Source organism: Rattus norvegicus, chromosome 20 (assembly GCF_036323735.1).
Source record: "Rattus norvegicus strain BN/NHsdMcwi chromosome 20, GRCr8, whole genome shotgun sequence".
In the NCBI taxonomy this organism is placed as follows: domain Eukaryota; kingdom Metazoa; phylum Chordata; class Mammalia; order Rodentia; family Muridae; genus Rattus; species Rattus norvegicus.
The window spans coordinates 48,443,828-48,467,674 of record NC_086038.1 but is presented as its reverse complement, the minus strand read 5'-3'; the positions used below and the strand labels follow the sequence as shown (position 1 = coordinate 48,467,674).

At 45.4% G+C, this 23,847-nt stretch overlaps 1 protein-coding gene across 5 annotated transcripts in view; it reads right to left on the bottom strand.

Annotated features, from left to right (window-relative positions):
• The window catches only part of Pdss2 (decaprenyl diphosphate synthase subunit 2), a 229,059-nt gene that overhangs the window by 53,172 nt on the left and 152,040 nt on the right, over positions 1–23,847 (bottom strand). For all 5 annotated transcript variants that reach the window (XM_063279333.1, XM_063279331.1, XM_063279332.1 and 2 more), the window contains one exon: positions 21,889–21,963. In XM_063279333.1, coding sequence (XP_063135403.1) covers positions 21,889–21,963 — 75 coding nt within the window. The remainder of the gene's footprint in view (positions 1–21,888; positions 21,964–23,847) is intronic.

Sequence of the window (23,847 nt, the reverse complement as noted above, 5' to 3'; positions counted from 1 at the left end):
ACAGTGCTCATTCTCTCTGAATTATGTGGGTGGTTACATGTGCTTCTCTGACAGTTGGCCCTAGGTCCTACTCACTCACATGTCCTTTAATCATCTCAGCAGCACTCAATTTTAAATGACTTTTGGTTAAGTGAATATAATGCTGTTTATCAGTTCAATTTATTATGAGTTATTGTTAATTTTAATTTTAAGCTAATGAGTACAATACAATTAGTATGAACTACTGATACATGGTATCCCAGGGATGAACCTCAAAACGGGATGCTGATGGAAGAGAAATGACCCGTGTTGCTCATGTAGAAGACCCTTGCTCAATGCCTGGCACCCACACGGCTTCTCAGAGATATCTGGAACTTCAGTTCCAGAAAGCCTTGATGTACCCAGTACACAGCAGTGCTCATGCATACATGTAACCTGATGCACCAGGTACACATGCAGTGAGCATGCATACATGTAATCTAATGCACCAGGTACACGTGCAGTGCGCATGCATACATGTAACCTGATGCACCAGGTACACATGCAGTGAACAGGCATACATGTAACCTGATACACCAGGTACACATGCAGTGAGCATGCATACATGTAACCTGATGCACCAGGGACACATGCAGTGAACAGGCATACATGTAACCTGATGCACCAGGAACACAGTAGTGAACATGCATACATGTAACCTGATGCACCAGGGACACATGCAGTGAACAGGCATACATGTAACCTGATGCACCAGGTACACATGCAATGAACATGCATACATGAAACCTGATGCACCAGGAACACAGTAGTGCACATGCATACATGAAACCTGATGCACCAGGGACACATGCAGTGAACATGCATACATGTAACCTGATGCACCAGGGACACATGCAGTGAAGATGCATACATGTAACCTGATGCACCAGGAACACAGTAGTGAACATACATACATGTAACCTGATGCACCAGGAACACAGTAGTGAACATGCATACATGTAACCTGATGCACCAGGGACACATGCAGTGAACATGCATACATGTAACCTGATGCACCAGGGACACATGCAGTGAACATGCATACATGTAACCTGATGCACCAGGTACACATGCAGTGAACAGGCATACATGTAACCTGATGCACCAGGTACACATGCAATGAACATGCATACATGAAACCTGATGCACCAGGAACACAGTAGTGCACATGCATACATGAAACCTGATGCACCAGGGACACATGCAGTGAACATGCATACATGTAACCTGATGCACCAGGAACACAGTAGTGCACAGGCATACATGTAATCTGATGCACCAGGGACACATGCAGTGAACAGGCATACATGTAACCTGATGCACCAGGAACACAGTAGTGCACATGCATACATGAAACCTGATGCACCAGGGACACATGCAGTGAACATGCATACATGTAACCTGATGCACCAGGAACACAGTAGTGCACATGCATACATGTAATCTGATGCACCAGGGACACATGCAGTGAACATGCATACATGTAACCTGATGCACCAGGGACACATGCAGTGAACATGCATACATGTAACCTGATGCACCAGGGACACATGCAGTGAACATGCATACATGTAACCTGATGCACCAGGAACACAGTAGTGCACATGCATACATGAAACCTGATGCACCGGGACACATGCAATGAACATGCATACATGAAACCTGATGCACCAGGAACACAGTAGTGCACATGCATACATGAAACCTGATGCACCAGGGACACATGCAGTGAACATGCATACATGTAACCTGATGCACCAGGGACACATGCAGTGAACATGCATACATGTAACCTGATGCACCAGGAACACAGTAGTGAACATAAATACATGTAACCTGATGCACCAGGAACACAGTAGTGAACATGCATACATGTAACCTGATGCACCAGGGACACATGCAGTGAACATGCATACATGTAACCTGATGCACCAGGGACACATGCAGTGAACATGCATACATGTAACCTGATGCACCAGGTACACATGCAGTGAACAGGCATACATGTAACCTGATGCACCAGGTACACATGCAATGAACATGCATACATGAAACCTGATGCACCAGGAACACAGTAGTGCACATGCATACATGAAACCTGATGCACCAGGGACACATGCAGTGAACATGCATACATGTAACCTGATGCACCAGGAACACAGTAGTGCACATGCATACATGTAATCTGATGCACCAGGGACACATGCAGTGAACAGGCATACATGTAACCTGATGCACCAGGAACACAGTAGTGCACATGCATACATGAAACCTGATGCACCAGGGACACATGCAGTGAACATGCATACATGTAACCTGATGCACCAGGAACACAGTAGTGCACATGCATACATGTAATCTGATGCACCAGGGACACATGCAGTGAACATGCATACATGTAACCTGATGCACCAGGGACACATGCAGTGAACATGCATACATGTAACCTGATGCACCAGGTACACATGCAGTGAACAGGCATACATGTAACCTGATGCACCAGGTACACATGCAATGAACATGCATACATGAAACCTGATGCACCAGGAACACAGTAGTGCACATGCATACATGAAACCTGATGCACCAGGGACACATGCAGTGAACATGCATACATGTAACCTGATTCACCAGGTACACATGCAGTGAACATGCATACATGTAACCTGATGCACCAGGGACACATGCAGTGAACATGCATACATGTAACCTGATGCACCAGGAACACAGTAGTGCACATGCATACATGTAATCTGATGCACCAGGGACACATGCAGTGAACAGGCATACATGTAACCTGATGCACCAGGAACACAGTAGTGCACATGCATACATGTAACCTGATGCACCAGGGACACATGCAGTGAACATGCATACATGTAACCTGATGCACCAGGAACACAGTAGTGAACATGCATACATGTAATCTGATGCACCAGGGACGCATGCAGTGAACATGCATACATGTAACCTGATGCACCAGGGACACATGCAGTGAACATGCATACATGTAACCTGATGCACGAGGGACACATGCAGTGAACATGCATACATGTAACCTGATGCACCAGGAACACAGTAGTGCACATGCATACATGTAATCTGATGCACCAGGGACACATGCAGTGCATGTGCATACACATAGCCTCACACATTTAATAACTAAAAAGTTTATGACTCTTGATTAACGTTCGGGTGTTTGTGTAACACACTCATTTATGCATCATGGACCAGATCTCTGCAAACCAATTTCCATACAAAGATCTATAAACTGCTTGTCTGCAAGAAGCTTGTGGTCCAAGGATAGAAAACATCATCATCGGGGTTGGGGATTTAGCTCAGCGGTAGAGCGCTTGCCTAGCAAGCGCAAGGCCCTGGGTTCGGTCCCCAGCTCCGGAAAAAAAAAAAAAAAGAAAAAAAAAAGAAAAAAAAAAAGAAAACATCATCATCAACAATAATAACAACAACAAACACAAAACCAGAAACATGCAGACAGACAAGAGTTTTCAACATACAGCAGATGTGGCTATTATAACAGTTTTCTTAGCACTTTAAAATTCTACATTAATTTTAATTGTGTACTACTGCATATGTGTATATGTAACTGTGTGTGTGTAAAAGGCTAATTGCAAGACCTGAAACCACCAAAGGTTTAGCTCTGCTCATTATGTATTTCTTACTGGGATTTACACTCCTTATTATTCATCATTTTTACATTTTTAAATTATTCATGGAGCAGACAATCTCTGAAAAAGATTATTCAGATAACCAGAAACAATTAATTTATGGTCCCCTGAAATCTACTGCCATCACTTAATTGGACCATAAGTTAATAACTCTGCTCCTGAGTTAATCAGAAATGTTATTCCCTGAACATCAAGTTATTACTTAGCATGAACTTGGTTATTAAGGAAGCAAAATCCTTCTATTCATTCTACCAGAGTGTTGTGTGTGTGCTAAGAAACATGCTCTGGGAAATCTAATGTATAATTTTTTTTTTTTGGTTCTTTTTTTCGGAGCTGGGGACCGAACCCAGGGCCTTGCGCTTCCTAGGCAAGCGCTCTACCACTGAGCTAAATCCCCAGCCCCATCTAATGTATAATTTTAAAATGCCAAGGAAACTAGTTTGATGGCTACATCTAGATCAGTCTCTTTAAATATGAGATACACAAAATGGGTGCAGGGTCAGCAAAAGAGATTTAGACACTCACAGTGTCCCAGTATCTGCAGGTTTAGATAGATTTTAAGGATATTCTTTGAGGATTTTTCACATGAAGTCCATCCATCCACCCACCTATGCATATCTAGTATGTATGTATGTATGTATGTATGTATGTATGTATGTATGTATCTATCTATCTATCTATCTATCTATCTATCTATCTATCTATCTATCTGTTGAGGCAGGGTTTCATGTAGGCTAGATTGTACCTCAAATTCTTACATTCAAGGATGACTTTAAACTCTTGATCTTTGTTTAAAGATTTAACTTATTCTATATGAGCATACTGTAGCTGTCTTCAGACACACAGGAAGAGGGCATCAGATTCCATTACAGATGGTTGTGAGTCACCATGTGGTTGCTGGGATTTGAACTCAGGACCTCTGGAAGAGCAGTCTTAACTGCTGAGCCATCTCCCCAGCGCCAACTCTTGATCTTCTTATGCCTACCCCAAGTGCTGGGATGTGGATGTCTGTCACCGTACTCAGCTATAGAAAGTTTTCTTTTTTCTTTGTGGGGCTGAGGCTTGAACCGAGGACCCCCAGCATGCCGGGCAAGTACGCCATCACTGAGTTACAGCCTCAGCTGTGTGTGTATTTTTTAAGACAAGGTCTCATCATGCAGTCTAGGGTGGCCTTGAGATTGTTATTCTCTTCAACATCCCGATCACATCTGGACGACAATGCCCAGCCCTACGTGAAAGCTATCTGTATAATTAATTGTGTGTGTGCTGGTTTGAGCTGGCCTAGAACTCACGGAGGACTGTCTGCCTCTACCTCCCAACGCTAGGATTAAAGGATGCACCGCCATGTCTGGCTCTAACTCAAGTTCTTACCGAAGATTTATTCTAAGATGATAATCAGTGAGTACTTAATTTGGTGGGATTTCCTTATTTTAGGAAGGGTATTCTGTCACTGTACATGTGGACAACAGTCAGACCGAGGAATCTTAGTTTAGACTACTGTCACCCTGCTCTCTCTAGCTCGTGATTGATTTGGCTTGGGTAAGGCGGGTTGAAGTTATGGAGGGCACGCTGATGTTGTGTTGCCTGAGACAGCAGCACTGGTGGTTCAACGAGCTTGGACATCAAGGGCGGTATGGCTGCGGGCACTGATGTGTAAGGAAGAACCTGCTTTGTGTCCGTGAGATGCACACTCTGAGTTGCTTTGCTCATGTGGTGAAATATTTCTTCCTATTTACGGGAGACCAAAGTGCGTTTGTCACCATGGCTGTGAGGGCCTCTAGTTTAGGTCCACGGTCACTGAACACGTGCAAACTAAGTGGGCCGGGGAGTTGCCGAATCTGTTGGACTAAACTATTTCCTTTCTCATGATCAGAAGAGTTTTGAAGACTCAGGATCTGACCATCTGTAGAGCTGAAACAATGTTTTTAAAGTATACGAAGGCCTGAGATGTGTTCAGCTTGGAGCACAGGAATGAGTACGTGGATCTCCAACCGTACCCTTCTCCACCCACTCTGTGCACAGACACTTCGGCTTCAGGCTGCCTATTTTAGATTCATATTCTGGGTCATTGTTTTTATAAACGAGACCTAAATATGGGTTAAATAAGTGACTAGATTCCCTTAACATACATCTTAATGCTTAAATTACTTCCTTTGAAGTTTTTGAGACGGGCTCTCACGCAATGCACTCCGTAGCAGAGGCTGGCCCTGAGCGCCTGAGTGCTGGGCTTACAGGTGTGGCTGCCATGCCTGGCTCTCCTTAATTACTTTCTGATGTTAAATTAGAGCCACAGGTATGAGAGTACGGAGCCGGAGGGATGGTTCAGCCATTAAGAGTGCACACTGCTCTTGTGAGGACTCCAGCACCCAGGGCAGGAGCCCACGACTGCTTGTCACTCCAGCTCTGGGGATCTGATGCCTTCTGGAATCTGTAGACACTGTACTCATGTGTACTCTGTCACATACAAAAAAATTAAAAATAAAAATAAAATCTTAAAGATAAAAGTGAGGCACATATAGGAGAACTCACCAGCTCTCTGCAGTTCAGAGTGAGGAGGAAGCAAGGAGACGAAGGGGTCTGATTCGTCCTGCTGGCTAAAGATGTGATGATGACATCTGTGTATTACGTAACCTGTCACTTCCCACCCCGAGTTTCAGGTATCATAATTCTTACTTAACAGGTAAGGGAGTTCCAAGAATGTATTTTGAACAAGACCAGGCAAAAAGTAAGTGGTAGAGATCATCCTCAGATGATAGCAATTGGATTCTGTTATGTTTAATATATAGACATATAGGCTATGCTTCATATATTTAATTTGAAAATTTTTATGTGTATGAATGTTTTGCTTGCATGTATGCCTGTGCACTACATACACACTTAGTCCCTACTGAGGCTAGAAGAAGGTATCAGATTCCCTGGAACTGGAGTTACAAACAGTTCTGAGCCATTATGTGGGTGCTGGGAATTGAACCAGGGTCTTTGGAAGAGTGTCAAGTGTTCATATTCACTGAGCCGTCTCTCCAGCTCCCTTATTATCTTCTAGGATAAAAAGAAGGTTGTGCGTAAGAGTGAATGATGCATGCTATTCTGTCTGTCTGTCTGTCTATCTGTCTGTCTGTCTGCCTGCCTGCCTGCATCCATCTATCTATCTATCTATCTATCTATCTATCTATCTATCTATCTATCTATCTATCTGCATTTAACCCCCTATATTAAGCCTAGTAGTAATACCCCTTGAAGAGAAGCATTACAGAGATCTTGTAGTGAGCCCCTCCTCAGGAATCCTGAGGCAATGTGAAGGGGAAAGGAAGGTGTGTTAATAGTCTTATCTCATAGGATACGATAGTTTGTTTTGAATTCTATCCTGGCTACACAGGACCTAGTAAAGTAGGCATCTCGAGGCTTCACATCCATATAAACCATAGAAAAAAGCAGCTGGGAAGATGTGAAAATGTTTATTATTAAAACATTTCAGAAGTGTTTCTCGGGGCTGGGGGGATGGCTCAGTGGGTAAAGTGCTTGCTGTGCAAGTGTGAGGACCTGGGTTTGGATCTCTGGCATCCGTGTAAAAGCCAGCATGCACCTGTGTAAGCCAGCGTGCATCTGTAGCTCTGGCTGCTGGGTGGCAATGAAGGGCGGAGATGGGCAGGTCCTGGGAGCTCGTTGCTCAGCTCTAGCTGAGGCAGCAAGCTCTGGATTCCTTGAGAGACCCTGCCTCAAAAGGAGCCAAAGTTTCTCTCTGATTTGATGCAACGCTGAAAACTCATACATGCTCTTGAGCCTGCTCCATCCAGGGATTCCTGGCAGGAGGCTTTAGTTCCTCGCCTCACGGCCTCACAAGGCTGCCCAGAGCTTCCTCTGCCTTTACCTTGGGCCTCCCATCCTGGAAAGGCGAGCACAGGGACCGCTAGGGGTGGGCTCACTGACAATCCTGGAGGCTGGCGATCATAGAGTCCATGTTTAGATGTATGGGTTGAGCACTCTAGACATTTCAGTGTCTTAAAACATTCTGCCAAAGTGCTTTCCAGAGAGAAGCTTCTGGGTCCTACACAGACCAGACAAGTTTGAGAATGTCTTGCCGCTGAGCAGAATTATTGTTTTCATTGTTAAAAGTAAAAAGCGAGACATCAGTGCAACCTAAGACGTCATCTGCTGATCAGCCAGATGTCTGTCTGTCTTCCCACTGCACCTTGACCCACATAAAAACGTTTAGCTTAGGCCAGGGTGAGGGGGCAGGGACAGAGCAAGTGTGGCCTATCCGCCGCTGACCATGGGAGTGAGAGCACAGGTAAGACGCTCGCTCAAATGACTACTCTAACAGGAACGCCTGTGTCCTCTCAGACGTACACACCGAAGCTGTACTCCTGAGCACGGCTATCTCTTCGGCAAAATGGAAGTAGGATTACACGAGGTAAGGAGCAGGTGCCCCAGCCTCGTATCAATCATTACCCGACATCAAAGGACTCTAGTGCTGTCTTTCTCCGCTATGGGAGGACACAGCTAGACAGGGATGTCTCAGGCAAGGGACGGAGCCCTCAGGAGATTGAACTGCTTGCAAGTTTGGCTGCGCGGCCTCCAGACTGGGATAAAATAAAGGTTGGCTGAGCATGGCAGGCCCAGGAGCTCGGCCTGAAACCTACAGGAAAGCCGGTTGACTACACTAACACGCATATTTATACGCTTCTTCCCACACCCTTCAACACGGTCTTAAAAACCAGAATGCTAACGTATTACCTTAAAAGGTTTTTTTGTTTGTTTTTGTTGTTGTTTTATTTTTAAATATCTACATTGGGTTATCTACTCCATTCCACCTCAAAATTAGGTGCTCAAAACCAGGAGCCCAGGCATCACTCGTCACCATGGCAACACAGTTCCACTGTCACCCCAGGCTGCGGTGTCCCTATGTATACACTGCGTACCCCTTATAAAGCTCTCGCCTTCATGGCCTGCTCTCTTTCCACCCCGGCTCAGAGGCAGCCTCTTGTATATTTCCCCACCCCGATAATCTCTCATGTGACATACATACATACAACATACATACATACACACACACATACATACATACACACACACATTGTGTGTATGTGTGTGTGCATGCACATTTAGGACTGGGTGAATTTTTCTCCATGTCTTTATACCTTATTATTTATAAAAACTATTTTGGGGTGCTGGAGAGAGATCATTCCTCTGCTTTTCCAGAGGACTTGAGTTGCCCTGAAACCTAGCACCCGCATTGGGTGGCACATACCGCCTGTAACTCCAGCTGTAGGGGCTCTGCCACCTCTAGGCTCTATGAGTATCAGTACTCAACTGCACAGGCCTTCATACAGATAGGCAGAGGGAAAGATGCACGCGCGCGCGCGCGCACACACACACACACACACACACGCTCAGGGATCTGCCTGCCTCTGCCCCCTGAGTGCTGGGGTTAAAGAAGCCCAGCACCGCCCTTGGCTCTGTGCTCACCACGCTGCGACACCTGGCTTGTGTATGGTTGCTGGAGGGACTCTGGTCCTCACGCATGTGCAGCAAACACTTCCTGCTGAGCTATCTCCCTGGCCAGTACTTTGCTTTTTAAATGTGGTCCTGGATATCTAGTGACTTGTTTTATTTTTTAATTGTGTGATTTGTGCGTGTACTGTCTGACAAGAACAAGCCCTTTTCAATTACTCTCATTTGTCTTCAAATTGGAATACATTCAATAGCTAACAATTAATTTGAAACTGTTTCTCCTTGGAAAAAAGGATGCTCGAAAAATTATAGGTGTCACTGTCATCCGCGCCATGGGACTCCTCAAAGTCTTGGACTTGTGATATGGGCTTGAGCAGATGCCCAGCCAACAATAAACCCGAGACGACACAGTTTATCAGCTCATTCGTGCATGCCCTGGGTATCAGACGAGGGACAAGTTGTGAGTAATGGGCCAATGACCGATACCCTAGAGTATCTTACTTTTCACTGCTTCACGTTTAAAGCTCCTAAACTATGCATTTTCCTTTAAATAGACGTAAAAACATTTGTTTTCAAGCCCTTGCACATCTAGTGCCTTCCACACAACACGTGCTCGAAATCATGCGACATGAGTAAGTCAGTCTGATGTCCTAGTCAGTGTCCAGTGACAACTCCTGACAGACAGATCTTCAACAGCCCCTCACCACCCACGGGTGCAGGTGGCTCTCCAGATTGTTCTCTGTCTTTTTATGTTCGCTCAAGTTCTCTGACTTGGCTGGGGGCCGGCCCTAGGCTCCAGGGAGATGGCGGTCTGGTTTTGAGCCCCACCCAGAGCTGGGGATTCCGACCTCACTCAGATTCCACAGATGCTAGGGATTTAGGCCCAGGTCCTCAGGCTGGTTTGAGGGACATTTTACTGAGTGGGCCGTCTTCCCAGCCCCTGACTTCCTTCTGAGTCAGTTCTGCTACCTCTAAGATTGAGTTTGGAAATAGCAAAATTACCTCCTCCAAGAGCCCCCTCCCTTACTTCAGTTCTCTCCCCTCCCCTCCCCTCCGCTCTTCTAAGTTCCTTCTTTTTCTTCCTTTAAGAAGGCAGGTCTCAAACTCTTGATGAGCCCTGGAATTACGGGAGGGCATCACCATGCCCGGTTATGGAAAGCCCTCCGAAACGTGGTGAATTACTAACGGGTTGTCCTCTCTCTTCTTGCACACACAGCCTCTCTGCACGTGTGACTTGCATGCTTTATAGATGTACTGCTGTGCATGGTTCCATGTGCATACGTCTCTTCTGAGTTCTGCACACTTTCAGATCTCAGGGCAGGTCTGGCTTGGATGTCCAGGAGTACTCAGTATATATTTTTGCCATAAGCAGAGATTCAGTATATTTACTAATAGGCATTTTATCAATAGTGCCCAATTTAGCTCCGCTTTGAAGAAGTAAAAAAGGCAAAACAGAAGGAAACAACACAACATTGTGCTGGTTCAGTTCATGGCAAATAGACCCAAGCCAGAATCATTTTTGAAGAGGGAAACCAACTGAGAAAAAAACATCCCCACCAGACTGGCCTGTGGTGCATTTTTGGTGATGTGGGAGGGCCCAGCTCACTGTGGGTGGGGCCATCCCTGGGCTGCTGGTCCTGGGTTCTATAAGAAAGCAGGCCGAGCAAGCCGGAAGGAGCAAACCAGAAAGCAGCCATCTTCCACGGCCTCAGCACCAGCTCCGGCCTCCAGGTTCCCGTCCAGGTAAGACAGACGGCCCTGATACAATATCATTCAGAATAGACTATAAGCTGTAAGCTGAAATAAACCCTTTCCTCCCCAAGTTGTTTTTGATCATAGTGTTTTATCATTGTAATTAATAGAAACTCGAACTTAAGAGAAACATTTAATTTGTTTTAATTTGGCTACTAATAACCACACAGCAGAGGCTGTCTTGAAAATCTCCTCTGTCAAAGATGCTAATAAACCCAAACTCTTCAATCCAGTCCCAGGCAGATTATATGGACAGAAAGCAGCCACATTACTTGCCGAAATGTCACAAGAGTGGACTCCAGGCCACTTATTACTATTCTTCTCGGAACTCTCTTGAGCCAGGCCATCATACTGTACACTGCTGATCCTCCTGTCTCTACCTCCTACGTGCTAGGTTGCTGGCATGTGCTAATGTGAGCAGTTAAAGCGAACACCTATATAGACTCTGATACACCTTTCTCTTAGCAACTGACAGAACGAGCAAAATGAGGATAGCAACAAATCCTGGCGACTTAATGACATTCTCAACCAAAATGGCTGGGGAAGGACAGAGTGCATGTTTCCTTTATCGTGGAACATTTATCCAGATACATTGTATCTAGGCCATAAACAAACCCACAATAAACTTAAAATAGCTCAAATTGGGCTGCAGAGATGGCCTGATGGCTCAGTGGTTAAGAGCACTGGCTGTTCTTCCAGAGGGCCTGGGTTTGATTTCCCAGCACCACATGGCGGCTCCCAATGCCTGTAACTCTAGTTCTCGTGGATCTGACTCGCTGCTCTGGCCTCCATGGGCACCGGGAATGCACACGCTGAACCCTCCAGATGAAGGGAAAGCATCCCGATACATAAAGTAAGATTAAATTTAAAAATAACTCAAAAAAGAACTATAAAATGTTTTCTTATCACAACGGCATTATAAAGTGATAACAAAAAGACACCTGGAAAACCCTCCAAATATTTGAGAACAAAATAACAGATTTCTTACTCATAAATCAGAGAAAAAATAAAAACGTTCACTGGCAAGTATTTGGTGTGTATGAAATGAAGGGGACCATAACGGGATTTTGGGAAGCCACTAAAAGAGCACAGAGAAGGAGACTGACCCAACTAGAATGCTTGGCTTAAGTCCCGAAAAAGAAATCGAATTTCTAACTTGATAGCCAGAAAGAGGGAGTATTAGTATTAGGAATGAAAGGGGACATCATGACAAATTTGGTGCCAGTCAATCTGCCACCTTGTGTGAAATAACGTTTTCCTGTGGGACACAAACCGACTGCCACGCTCACTTGAAGGACACAGTTTAAACACTTAGTCAGTCGTAGGGCCACTGACCCTGCAGTCATAAACAAGCACCCCTTCCCACAGAGGCTCACACAGCTTCACTGTGAGGACAGTCTCACTGCCGCCTTGACACCTACGTCAGACAAACACCAATGTCTTCATTAAACAGAGATGTTCGTATTAACAAAGCCTTAGCATTGCAAAGCCAACAACTTATAAAGAAGGGACGGCATTAGCTTCAAGTAGATTTAGTCTAGGGCTGCACGGTCTCATGTTTTAAAAATCAATTAATTTGCTGTATTTATAGATTATAAATCAATCTAAAAGAGACTATTCATCAGGCCATAATTCCATCTTTAGTATAGCAACCACCCCCACAAAAAATCAAACCAAACCAAACCAAACAAAAACCAAAACCAAAAAACAACAAAAAGGAAACAAATAAAAAATCTAACAAAAAAAAAAACATTACGAAATAATGGCCATTTAAATAGCTGGAGAAAGCAGAAATCATGCATGCGGACATGCATGCCCAACATTAATTTCATACTTTTTGAAGGTATACTCTTGCTATATAGCCCATGCTGGTTTCAATGTTTTGATCCTCTTTTGTGTGCTACTACACCTGTCTTAAAACCCAATGCTAACTCCTGATAAAATTCCCAGGAAGGCAGGGACCTCTTTACTCTGAAGGGACTCTAAGCAAAAGTCAGGCTGTAAGGTAGTTCACTCACTCGCCTTTAATCTCAGCACTCCTGTGGCAAGACCTGCAAGCTTGCACGTCACCGACCTCCACAGAGGCAAAAGAAATATGAGTGCCTGCATACATAAACAAACACAACACACATACATACACACGCATGTACAACACACACACACACACACACACACACACACACACACACACACCACCTGTTGGTATCTTTATGCCTCCAATAGTTTTAAATAAAGGAGCAAGGTAATTCTCTCATCCCTGGGGGCAACCAGGCCTTGGGGGTCAGTATTTAGCATTATAACACATAGCAGAAGGCCAAGCCACAACAATTACCTAGTACAACAAGCCAGAAAAAGAACCAAAAAAGCATTTACTTTGAAAAGAAGGAAATGTTCTTTAGTCACGAATGCCAAATGACTAGGGTTCCACAGAACCTTTAAGTCAAAGGCGGTTACGACAAATGAACGGATAAGATTGGAGGATAAAACAACAGGAGTAACAGATAACAAGTACCCTCCAGTACCAACAGCTCGGTTACTCTGGGGAGAGGTGGGAGGCCTGTAAGGGAATTAGAGCATTGCTAAGGATATAAATAGGGACTAAACACGAGAGGACTCAAGGTGCTCTGCACTGTTACTTACCAGGGAAACAGCAGCTACACCACAATGAGTGAAAACTGCAAGATGGGCCAGAATTTCCTTTTAGAGTGGCTAAACTATCAAATACGGATCCCATAGAGTTTTAACAAGGCACGGGACAACCAGCATTCTTGTGCCCAGCTGACGGGTGGAAAGTGGGACGATGGGATGGCCCGGCAGGTGGAAGCATGTCTCAGGCAGGGCTCCCACTGCTGTGATGAGACACCACGACCTTTTCATTTCATAAACACTGCTTCATTTACACTCTCAGGCAAAGGCCTTCACTGAGGGAGGTCAGGGCAGGAACCTGGAGACAGGAGCTGACGCAGAGACCATGGAGGGGTGCTGCTTACTGGCTTGCTCCCCATGGCTTGCTCAGCCTGCTTTCCTACAGCACCTAGGGCCACCAGCCTAGGGGAGGGCCCTCCCCCATTGATCATCAATCAGATGGCCACGCCACAGGCCCATCTGGTGGAAATGTTTCCTTAACTCAAGTTTTCTCTTCTGCAATGACTCTAGTCTGGCCAAGCTGATGGCTGCTAGCCAGCACAGAGCGCGGTATACTGTATGACACATGAAGCCCACTGCTAGTTTCTACACAAGAGAAAATAAATAGCAACATGGTTATTCCTAGGAAACCCAAGAGAAATGAAAGTACATTTTTTTCTGTAGACTTCACACATGAATGCTTACTGTAGCTTCATCTGGAATATGTTAGCATCGAAAACATCTCAAATTTCCCCCAATAGGTGGATCACAGACTGTCAGATGCTTACAACTGAATATCATTTAGCAGAAGTGAACTGTTCAGATTTGTAGTATGGATACATTTCAACATAACTGTTCAAAGACCCCAGTCAGATGGTCTATATTTCTAGATCCATTTATATAAAGTTCTACAAAAATGCAAACTAATATATAGTGATGATAGATTGTCTATGGTTCTGGCAGAAGGTACAGGATAGAGGAATCCAAAAAGAAGAACCCATTGGGGATGACGTATGCTTATCAATTTAATATTGACAGTTTCTTTGGTCCTTGCATATGTCTAGCCATCAGATAGTACACTTTAAATATTGTTTATTGTATATTAATAGTCCTCCCCCAAAAGATGACAAAAACCTTCCATTATAATCACTCTGGGGCTTTCTAAATAATTAATTTAGCAACAGGTGGCTGGGGCTACTACTGGTATGCAGGATATTGTTTCAGTACTAGAAACACACAGGTACTTACATTCTTGTAGGCAGAGATGTAAAGTTGGTAACAATGACAAGAAAAAGAAAACAAACAAACAACCCTCACCAGATGGTAACACTTTTGATTAAGATTAAAATAATTAAGTAGGACAGCTATTAAAATGCTTCTGACTGGGTATGGAGAAGTGGTTTCTGGAAAGGCATGGCTGGCAGGGATGTGAATGCAGTGAGGGCAAGAGTCTGGACGTGGAGCAAACCCAGCAAGCAAGTCTCTTCCGTGGATCGCCCTCAGGACCTCTTTTGACTCTGACCACGTCACAATCCCCTCGAGTACCTGCCTTCAGTCTGTAAACACGCTTCAGTTCTACATCCAGCATGCAGATCTTCCACCCTTTCCACGAGCCATGCCTGCAGGCGGCCTTTTGGGTTTGTATTTGCTTGTTTTAAAGGCAGGTTCACACTGTGTAGCCCTGGCTGGCCCCTGCCTCTGGAGAGCTGGGACTCTAGGTATGAGCCCCAACGCTAGCTGCAGTTTACTCTCTAACCCTTTACTGTCACAGGAAGGAAGCCCTGATTGCCAATGCGTCCTTCTATGGCGTGGCTCCTCCTCCGAGTGCCTTCCCTTCTCTGATTCCCCACTAGAGGCCTTGTTTATGTTTCTCTCCTGTCATTTTCTCCACGTGGCATGCATACAGCGCCAAAGGCGGGTAGAGCGAGCGACTCAGCGAGCGGGCGAGCAGCTATGATTTCTGATAGACTCAATTGTCTTATTTTTGTACTCGACTTGAAAGCTAAGAGCCAGAGGGAGAGAAGTGCAAACATAAGGCAAAAGAAGAAGACTCATCTTGCCCCACAAGATCCATGCTTCATATGTAAAGCATTAACTGGGCTTGGAGACACCACTGGACCTCTGTGACTCAAACGATGCTAATTAACCAAGTCTCTCTCCAGAGTGCTAGATTAAGGTCTCATATTTTTGTGGTTTGGGGCCAAGCCAACATGAGCAGAGCCTGTATGAAGGCAAGGTAGCCGTGTCCGTTCCTCAGGACCAACTTGAGTTAGAGGCCTGCCTTTACAGAGGACTGTGGTTAGAACCCTAAGTTAGGTTAGATCAGAAACCAGTGACAAACAAACAGATATAATTTTAGAAAATGGGCATGTTAGCAACCCCAACCCACTAGCCCAATTTTAAGTTAAAAAAATTTTTCTTTGGTTCTTTTTTTCGGAGCTAATTTTTTTTTATTTTAATTTTATACAGGTGTTTTGTCTGTACACCACATATGCAATGCCAGTGGAGACCAGAAGAGGGCGATCGATCCTCTGGGACAGGCATCACAGATGTTATGAACCTCCAAGTGCATACTGGGAATTGAACCTGAGTCATCTGAGGGGCAGTCTGGGTTCTGAACCACTGGGTGCTCTCCCCCCTCCCCGCCCCCTCATTCTAGTCCCTCAGGTCTGATGGTATTAGAAAGAGGCATAGGAGGGGTTGGGGATTTAGCTCAGCGGTAGAGCGCTTGCCTAGCATGAGGCAAGACCCTGGGTTCGGTCCCCAGCTCCGGAGGAAAAAAGAGAGAGAGAGAGAGAGAGAGAGAGAGAGAGAGAGAGAGAGAGAGAGAGAGAGAGAGAGAGAGAGAGAAAAGAAAGAGGCATAGGGTCAAATCACAGTTTGATGGCCAGCTGTGGTAGCTCAGGGGAAGCAGAGATGGGTGGATCTTTGTGAGTTCAAGGCCAGCCTGGTTTACCTATCAAATATCAGGACAGCCAAGCTAAATAGTAAGACCTTGTTTCAAGAACATTTTATACACACGCATGCACGCACGCACAAAAGGACACAAAGGAAAAGCAGTAAAGGGAAGGCGTCTCAGCAGCTCGAGTCTAGAAGCCTTTCAATAGAGCAGCCCAGCAGAGCCACAGGGCAGGGTTGGCACTCCGACAGTAAGTGTGAGCTGGGCATGAAATGTGGTCGGAGTCCCTGGGAAACAGGTGCTCAGCATAAGCCTGCTGCAGAGGCAGTGAAGGCACTGTGGACTGGCTCTATCTCGGAGTGGGGTGAGCGCTCCTCAACTCCAGGGTCCCAATGGCAGCCTGAGCCCAACCTCACAAGCAGGTGTTGTTAAGGACAGAAAAGCATATCCTAATATTAATTAATTAGTGAATTAAAAAGTTTTGAGAACTTCATACATAAGTCCCGTATTTACACCATTTCCACCCCTCCCATGTCCTCCATGCAACTCTCCAATCCCTCTCAAATTCACGGCCTCGTCTCTAATTGGTATTGTTATGTTTACACTGTTAGATATAAAGAGCACATGTGCGTATGAGGTAGTCATGTTTTTGGTAGGGAGAACTGGGGTTGTGTGTGAGCTTCTGGAAACGTAACCAGGGTGTCAGCATGTTCTAGCAGATTCTTCACTACACTTAGCCATTCGCTCTAGATTATCTTTCAATGCAAACTGAGATACAGCAGAATTATACTTTAAGAAGATGCTATTCTACTTAATAATACACACAAAACATAAAACTTGTGGAATGGTTCAGTACTTTGGAGAATCGTGATATAAAGAAACTATTAACTAGACAGTAAAATCATACTTGAAAACATCTTTAAAAGAAATTTCATTTTATTATTTTATGTAATAAATAGGTACTTTGCCTGCACATCTGTCTGTCTGCCTGCCTGCCTGTCTGCCTGTCTGTCTGTGTGCCTCGTGCTCTCTGAGGCCGAGAGAGGGCATCAGGCCTCCCGGGACTGGAGTGACAGGTGATTGTGAGCTGCCTCCCAGGCACTGGGAATCAACTGCTTTCTTCCCGGCTCTTTGCAGCTCTCCGCCTGTGTTTTAAGTGTTGAGACCACGCCTCATGGTGTGGCTTTGGTCGGCCTGGACCTTACAGTGTAGAGCAGGTTTCTCTTACACTCACGTCAATCCTCCTCTCTCCCCAGTGTTGAGATTGCAGGTCTCTACACCATGTGTGGCAGTATTTCCAGCTCTTTACTGACCATGTCGTTGCTTCACTGATGAGGAAATACGTGCTGGAGCAGTAGCATAGCATCTCTGTTGAAATGCTAACGTGCTTTGATGTGTGAAATCGAAGTCAACGTTAAAACAGATTATCAAGTACAGCGAGGACATGAGTACTCTGTATAAGCTGGGCTTACACTTGTAAAGCACTTGCCTCCCAAGCAGAAGGCCCTGGCTGCCACCCCAGCCTGACCCTCCCAGGGGTCAGGAATGCGTTTTGGCAGTATGTTATCTGCAACCCATGAACAGGTTCTAGTCTTGGCATTAACCGTAAAACCACACAGCACTATCGTTTAAAAGATCAAGTACATCTGAGTTTCCCTTTGTAGAGGAGTGGCCAGATTCATTCCTCTTTGTATTACTGATACATAAGATAAGGCTTACCGAAGCCCACTGACGATATTTAAATGATTGTACACAGCCGCTCGATTTAATCTATGAACAGTCGGGAACTTTGAGGAAGTGGTGTGAGAAGCAGAGACCATGTGTTCTAAGCAGCCTAGGCTGGCAATGCAAACATAGGGCAAATGGCCACCTCGAATGCTGCCTCTCTACTTACTTGGTTTAGTGGGTTTTGCTTCTCCGTTTCCTCCTCATTTCTCTTCAGATTCATTGCTTATTTGTGTGTATTTACGTGTGTCTACCTGAGATTATGTTATGCATAAACTCATGCATGCAGGGGCTGTGGGAAGCCAGAGGGCCTCAGCTTCCTTGAAGTGCAGGCAGTGGTGAGAAGCCCGATGTGGACGCTGGCAACTGGGAGAACTGAAAGTGCTTTTGACCACTGGGCCATCTTTTAGCCCCATCTCTAAAAAACAATTTTTTTTTTTGAGACAAGGTCTTATTATGTAGCCCTGGTTGGTCTGGAACACTGTAGATCAGGCTAGCCTCTGCCTCCCAAATGCTGGGATTAAAGGGTTCTTTAACTAGCTATTACAGACAAAAATGGGTGAAATTTTTTCCTTAGGCACATTTTTCAAAGCCCAAGGGCTAACTAGTGTTGTGAGGAGGAGGTGGCTTACAAGCTAGCCAACGCACACACACAAGTGTCTTTCCCATGAGGGAACAAAGGACAGTTTTCCTGAATTACTCTGCGTATTTCCGTGATCACAGCTTACCTGCAATCTGCTAAATACTAGTAATTTAAGTGGAATGTTTCATTGCTGTAGGGAAATTAGGTTCTAACTTCTGGAGAGAGTGATTTATAAAGCACAGTTCCGATTCTCTCTCGCTTTACTGCACCTACCCGCCCGGCTGATGCCACTCCACAGAAAGCTAAGTTCCACTACCTGATCTCCATGACTGCATTAATGTGGCACAGAGGACACAGAGCACTACTGTATTCTCGCGTCCCCGAGAGGTGAGATGGACGGATAGTCTGCAGCCTAACTGACTCTCCAGGCAATGCTTCTGTGAGATGAACGGCCTCAAGGCTGAGATCGGAGGCGATCAACAGAGACCCATGGTGTGGGCTTCACTTTCCATATGACCTCTGCTCGTGGTGACCTCTCAGTCATGCCAGAGCCTGCCAGTCTGGTGTGTGTGTGTGTGTGTGTGTGTGTGTGTGTGTGTGTGTGTGTGTGTCACTGTAATGGCAGGCACACTCAGGAAGGGGTGGGCGTGGGTTCTAGTTAGGAAGGAAAATGTGGTTACCTTAAATTGGAGCTGGGGTGCAAATGAACACTGTATCAATGACTGCTGTGGTCAACTATGCCTTTTTATTTCCATTATTGAAATATAACCAGTCCTCAAAGGGTTCAGCCATATTCTGAATCTTAATCGCTCTGAAAAACGCTTTAAAGGGCTTTGTCTGGGGAGCGGGAGGCAGATGAACAAAGCTGTACTACATATGTTTTTAAAGAGAATTTATTGGCCAATGGTAAAAGCAGCAGATGGAGCTTGCTCAGTGGCTGTCCCATTCCATCAGAGGCCCTTCGAAGCCTTTGTTGTTTCTTCTGTTCCTTTTACAAACAGATCATGTATTTTAAAAACCTCATGGGACTTGGAATCTAATTGAAAAACCCAAACGAACCCCGAGTTCAAATCTAACCCTCAAACATATTAATGAATACGATTCAGATGTTAAATTTGGATGCTACTATTAGCTCTAAGTTGTAACATTTTCTCCCATAAAATGAGCGTCTCCCAAGGGCGAGCCTATTCCTCTTGGGTAATGTGGGGACCTGTCAGATGTGTGTGACAACTTATTACCGCTGCTGTTGGGCCGTCTGACACGCCACGCAGTGATTAGTGACGTCAGAGAGCGCAGTGCACAGATAGGAGAGCAGGTACGGGAAGAGAGCAAACCGACAGGAGCCACTCACGTCCCAGTCCCACGTGCTCGAGATACCCATCTATGCCCTCAGGCTGGGAAGGGGAAGGCTCTGACTGGCAGAGGCAGGAGGATTCCCTGGTGTGTGTGCTTGCTTGCTTCTGTTTTCTCAGACAGTCTCAGGTCGAGAGGCTCTTATGTGGCTCAGGTTAGCCTTCACCCTGTGTGAGTCTGCGTGTGTCACTTAACAGGACATCTTGTCTCGACAAATAAACACCCCCCAAAAACAAAGCCAGCCACACTAGGACTTGGTTCCCACTTTCTATGGGACTGAGCTGGACGCCTCAGTGAGAACAACGCCCCAGCTGCATCAACAGGTCGCTGTGGCAGTGACTTGGTGAGACCTTAGGCATGGCCAGTGGAAGCGATCAAACCACGGAGAGTTAGGGTAGAGCAGGAGTAGAATAAGAAAGGCTAAGAGGGTTTAAAGTTCGAATCCCAGGTGAGTTGTGCAACCTTGAGAAGTCATTCAATCTTTTCTAAGCCCCCATTTTCATACCTCACACTGGGAGCAGCACCTACCCTCTCTGGGGACTTTTGTGAAGAACAAGGGAGGAAGCAGGTAAATCATTTAAAATGTCACTTGTCTAGCGGCCCCCATCTTCATGTCATGTGCAAGGGATCTTTCGGTGAGTAGAGCCTGATCACAGACTATTCTCTCACCATTGATTTGAACCTTCGGTCACACGGAGAGCCACTCTGGTCTTTGGAAACCCTGCAAACAGGGTTCAGTGTGGTCTGAATCTTGGGAGGTCCCCACATTCCAACGTGCTACTTAGGTGAGGTCAGAGATGCCTTCTGGGGATGCCGTGTCCCTGAGGCCGATGTTAGCAGATGTCCGAGGTGCCAAATTCTTCACATTTCTCTAACCACTGCTGTAACCTTCCAGAATTCCTGAGTTACACTTCAGATTTATTTTTTTTTAAACCTAAGTTGCTCATGGTCTACGGTTCACTTTTAGTAAAATTTGCCTCTTTTTTCCCAAGTAGACGTGTTAATGCTTAGGATGTGCGCGCATGCACGTTTTTCTAGTGTGTACTAAGAGATAGCTTGCTAATGCAGGAGTTAAGGAAGTCACAGTAGTGAAACACCGAGAAGATCCCTTCTAACGGCAGACATCACGGTGAATGGCGGGGGTGGGCAATGACCTGTGCACTTCACATCTAATCTCCCACTGAATGAAAGAACTGCATTTTAAGGAAATAAAATCTAACCTTTCTTGAGATGACCTGCTAAATGAGTCAGAAAGCCCTAATTCTAAACCTATAAAATTAATCAAAACAACCCAGCCGTGCGGCTGTCCTGGTCTCTGCCGCAGAGACTCTAATAGTGTACCACACTTCTGGACTTTGGCTATGAAAGACACTTCACTCCTGCCCCGCCCTTCCTGACAGCTGGGCTCAGGCTCACTGTCCCACAGAGCCTGCATTCTCCGGGAGAGGCTGGCCCAGCCACTGGGCGAGCAGTCCTTCCTGCCAGCAGCCCCTTAACGACTGTGCGGCCTGCCAGCCAGCAGTGCCCTGGTGTCTGCCCGGCTGCTGCGGGCCGAACAGATTGAGACTCCAGCCAGAGGAGCAGAGGCGGCTTTAATTGGGTAAAGCTGGTATGGACTGAGCGTATGGCCATGAATTTGTAGCCAGAACACTAATCTCAAAAAAAAAAAAAAAAAAGGAAGAAAAAAGAGAGGAGAAAAAAAAAATCACATACAGTTTAAACATCACACAGGAAGGAAATGCTTGCCCCCTGAGCTGCTCTGCGACAGCACCTTATCCAAGTCTGCAATGCCGTACCTGGGTGGAAGCAGAGTTTTCCTGGTAGATGCCTTGCACCAAGTCCATCAGAGCACTTGCTAGGAGCTCCACAACCTAAAACGACAAGAAAACAAATGGAGTGGACATTCTGAGGCGCAGCTCCATTTAGTCACAACGTAGGATCTGAACAGAGCATCTCAACAGAGGACGAATGAACTATTAACTCAGCTAATTTTCTGCATGTTTATTTCTGTCAATGGCTGCTATTCCAGGCCTCCCATTCTGGGAGTCATTACAATGCTAATTTTCATACTTAGTACAGAAAGAACAAACAACAGTAAGAAAACAGCTCACCTTTCAAATGTGTTTGTTCTCTTGTACTTAAAATACACCGAGGAGTCAGAGGGGGCGCTGCACACTCCTACATCACAACGCTCCTGACGCAAAGGCAGGCAGAGCTCGGTGAGTCCAAGGCCAGGATGCTCTACACAGTAAACCCCAAACAGCCAGGACTACAAGGAAAGACCCTGCTCCAGAAAAACTGTGGGGTATTCGTTGGCGAAGACTGATGGGCCATGGGTTTAAGCCCATAAAAAGCCCTCATTCGTTGGCTGGCAGTTACCCTGGGTGTGTGGGATCCTGAGCCTTTCTCAGGGTGAGCTTTTAAGCACCAGAACTATGTTCTGGGTCGACATACTTCAGTTAACAAGAACGGTTAACCAAAAGCAGAACTACAGAATACAGAATCCAAAGAGCAAGGTTAGTTCATTCAGAGGTGTTCCCAGAACTGTGGGCTCTGATGGACTAGGCCTTTGTTTAGTTCTGGCATTATGCTGCGCTGAGTTTATGGCCTGAATGGTGTTCCCATCATGCAATCATTACTTGTGCTAAGTCTGGGGTCCCGTTACCCAGCAGCAATAAAAAACGCACTACGGACACATTTAGTATAGGACCCCTGGGTCAAATATACCATAAACACTGAAAATTTTGAAAGAACTGTAGAAAAAAAAAACCAAGCACAATCAAAAGTGTTGAATTTGTTTCACATCGTGGAACAGGTAGAAAACAGTAAATGGTCTCTTTGTGCTTGTTTACATAAAGAATCTTAATTAGGAGGATAAAATAGCTAGACAGTTGGTAACATTCAATGCAGCCATTTCAAACAGGAGTTCCTCAAGGCAAGCCCATCCTCTTCCTATGCTGTGCAGTCTGTAGTCGAGCTCTATTCTTGGTTTCCTGAAGCTTAGCTCAGTTCTGACTGAATTAAAGGATTCTGTTACAGCCTTTATCATTGCTGTAACTGAAGTAAGCCAGGGGATACACAATGAGACATGAGGCTACTTTAATCTCTGGTATCTTGTATTTAATACACATTTTCTTAGAGGAAAATGGCATCGATTTGGAAAAAGACCTGCTTGAAGGTTCTGACACACGGACTTTACCTTTCTTTACAGTCACACTGCGCACTGCTGCTGAAATGGACATCGTTCTGATTAGAGGTATTTGTTTCTAGCTCTGCACATGAGCTAATTTGTAAGACCTGTAGGTTTTTCCCCGTCTTCAAATAACATTGTCCTATAAGTAACTAAATACTCAAGGAATATTACAGCAACACAGCTCCAGAGGAATGGGGGCACAGTGACCCTACGGTACAACCAGATGTTCTGAGCTATTAAGGTGGGGAAGAGAGAAGAGTGAATGGATGTCTTTCTCCTGAAAGTATCAGATAAGCCCCACTCCTGAATCCAGAAGGATTGAATATCACTGATAGGTCTGTGAAAGTCTGTAACTAAACACACAGCAGCAGACTGGATTACAGTTTATACAAGCAACATCCCAGGAGCTCCTGACGGCCCGACACATAATACAGATCAGTCAGTCACTAAGGGATGTTATAGCTTTGAAACAGTTGGGGCTTGGAGACCAGTTCTGGTCATGTGAAGAGGGGTTTACAAAGAGAAGGTCCAACATGCAATGTCAAAATGACGGCATGAACTT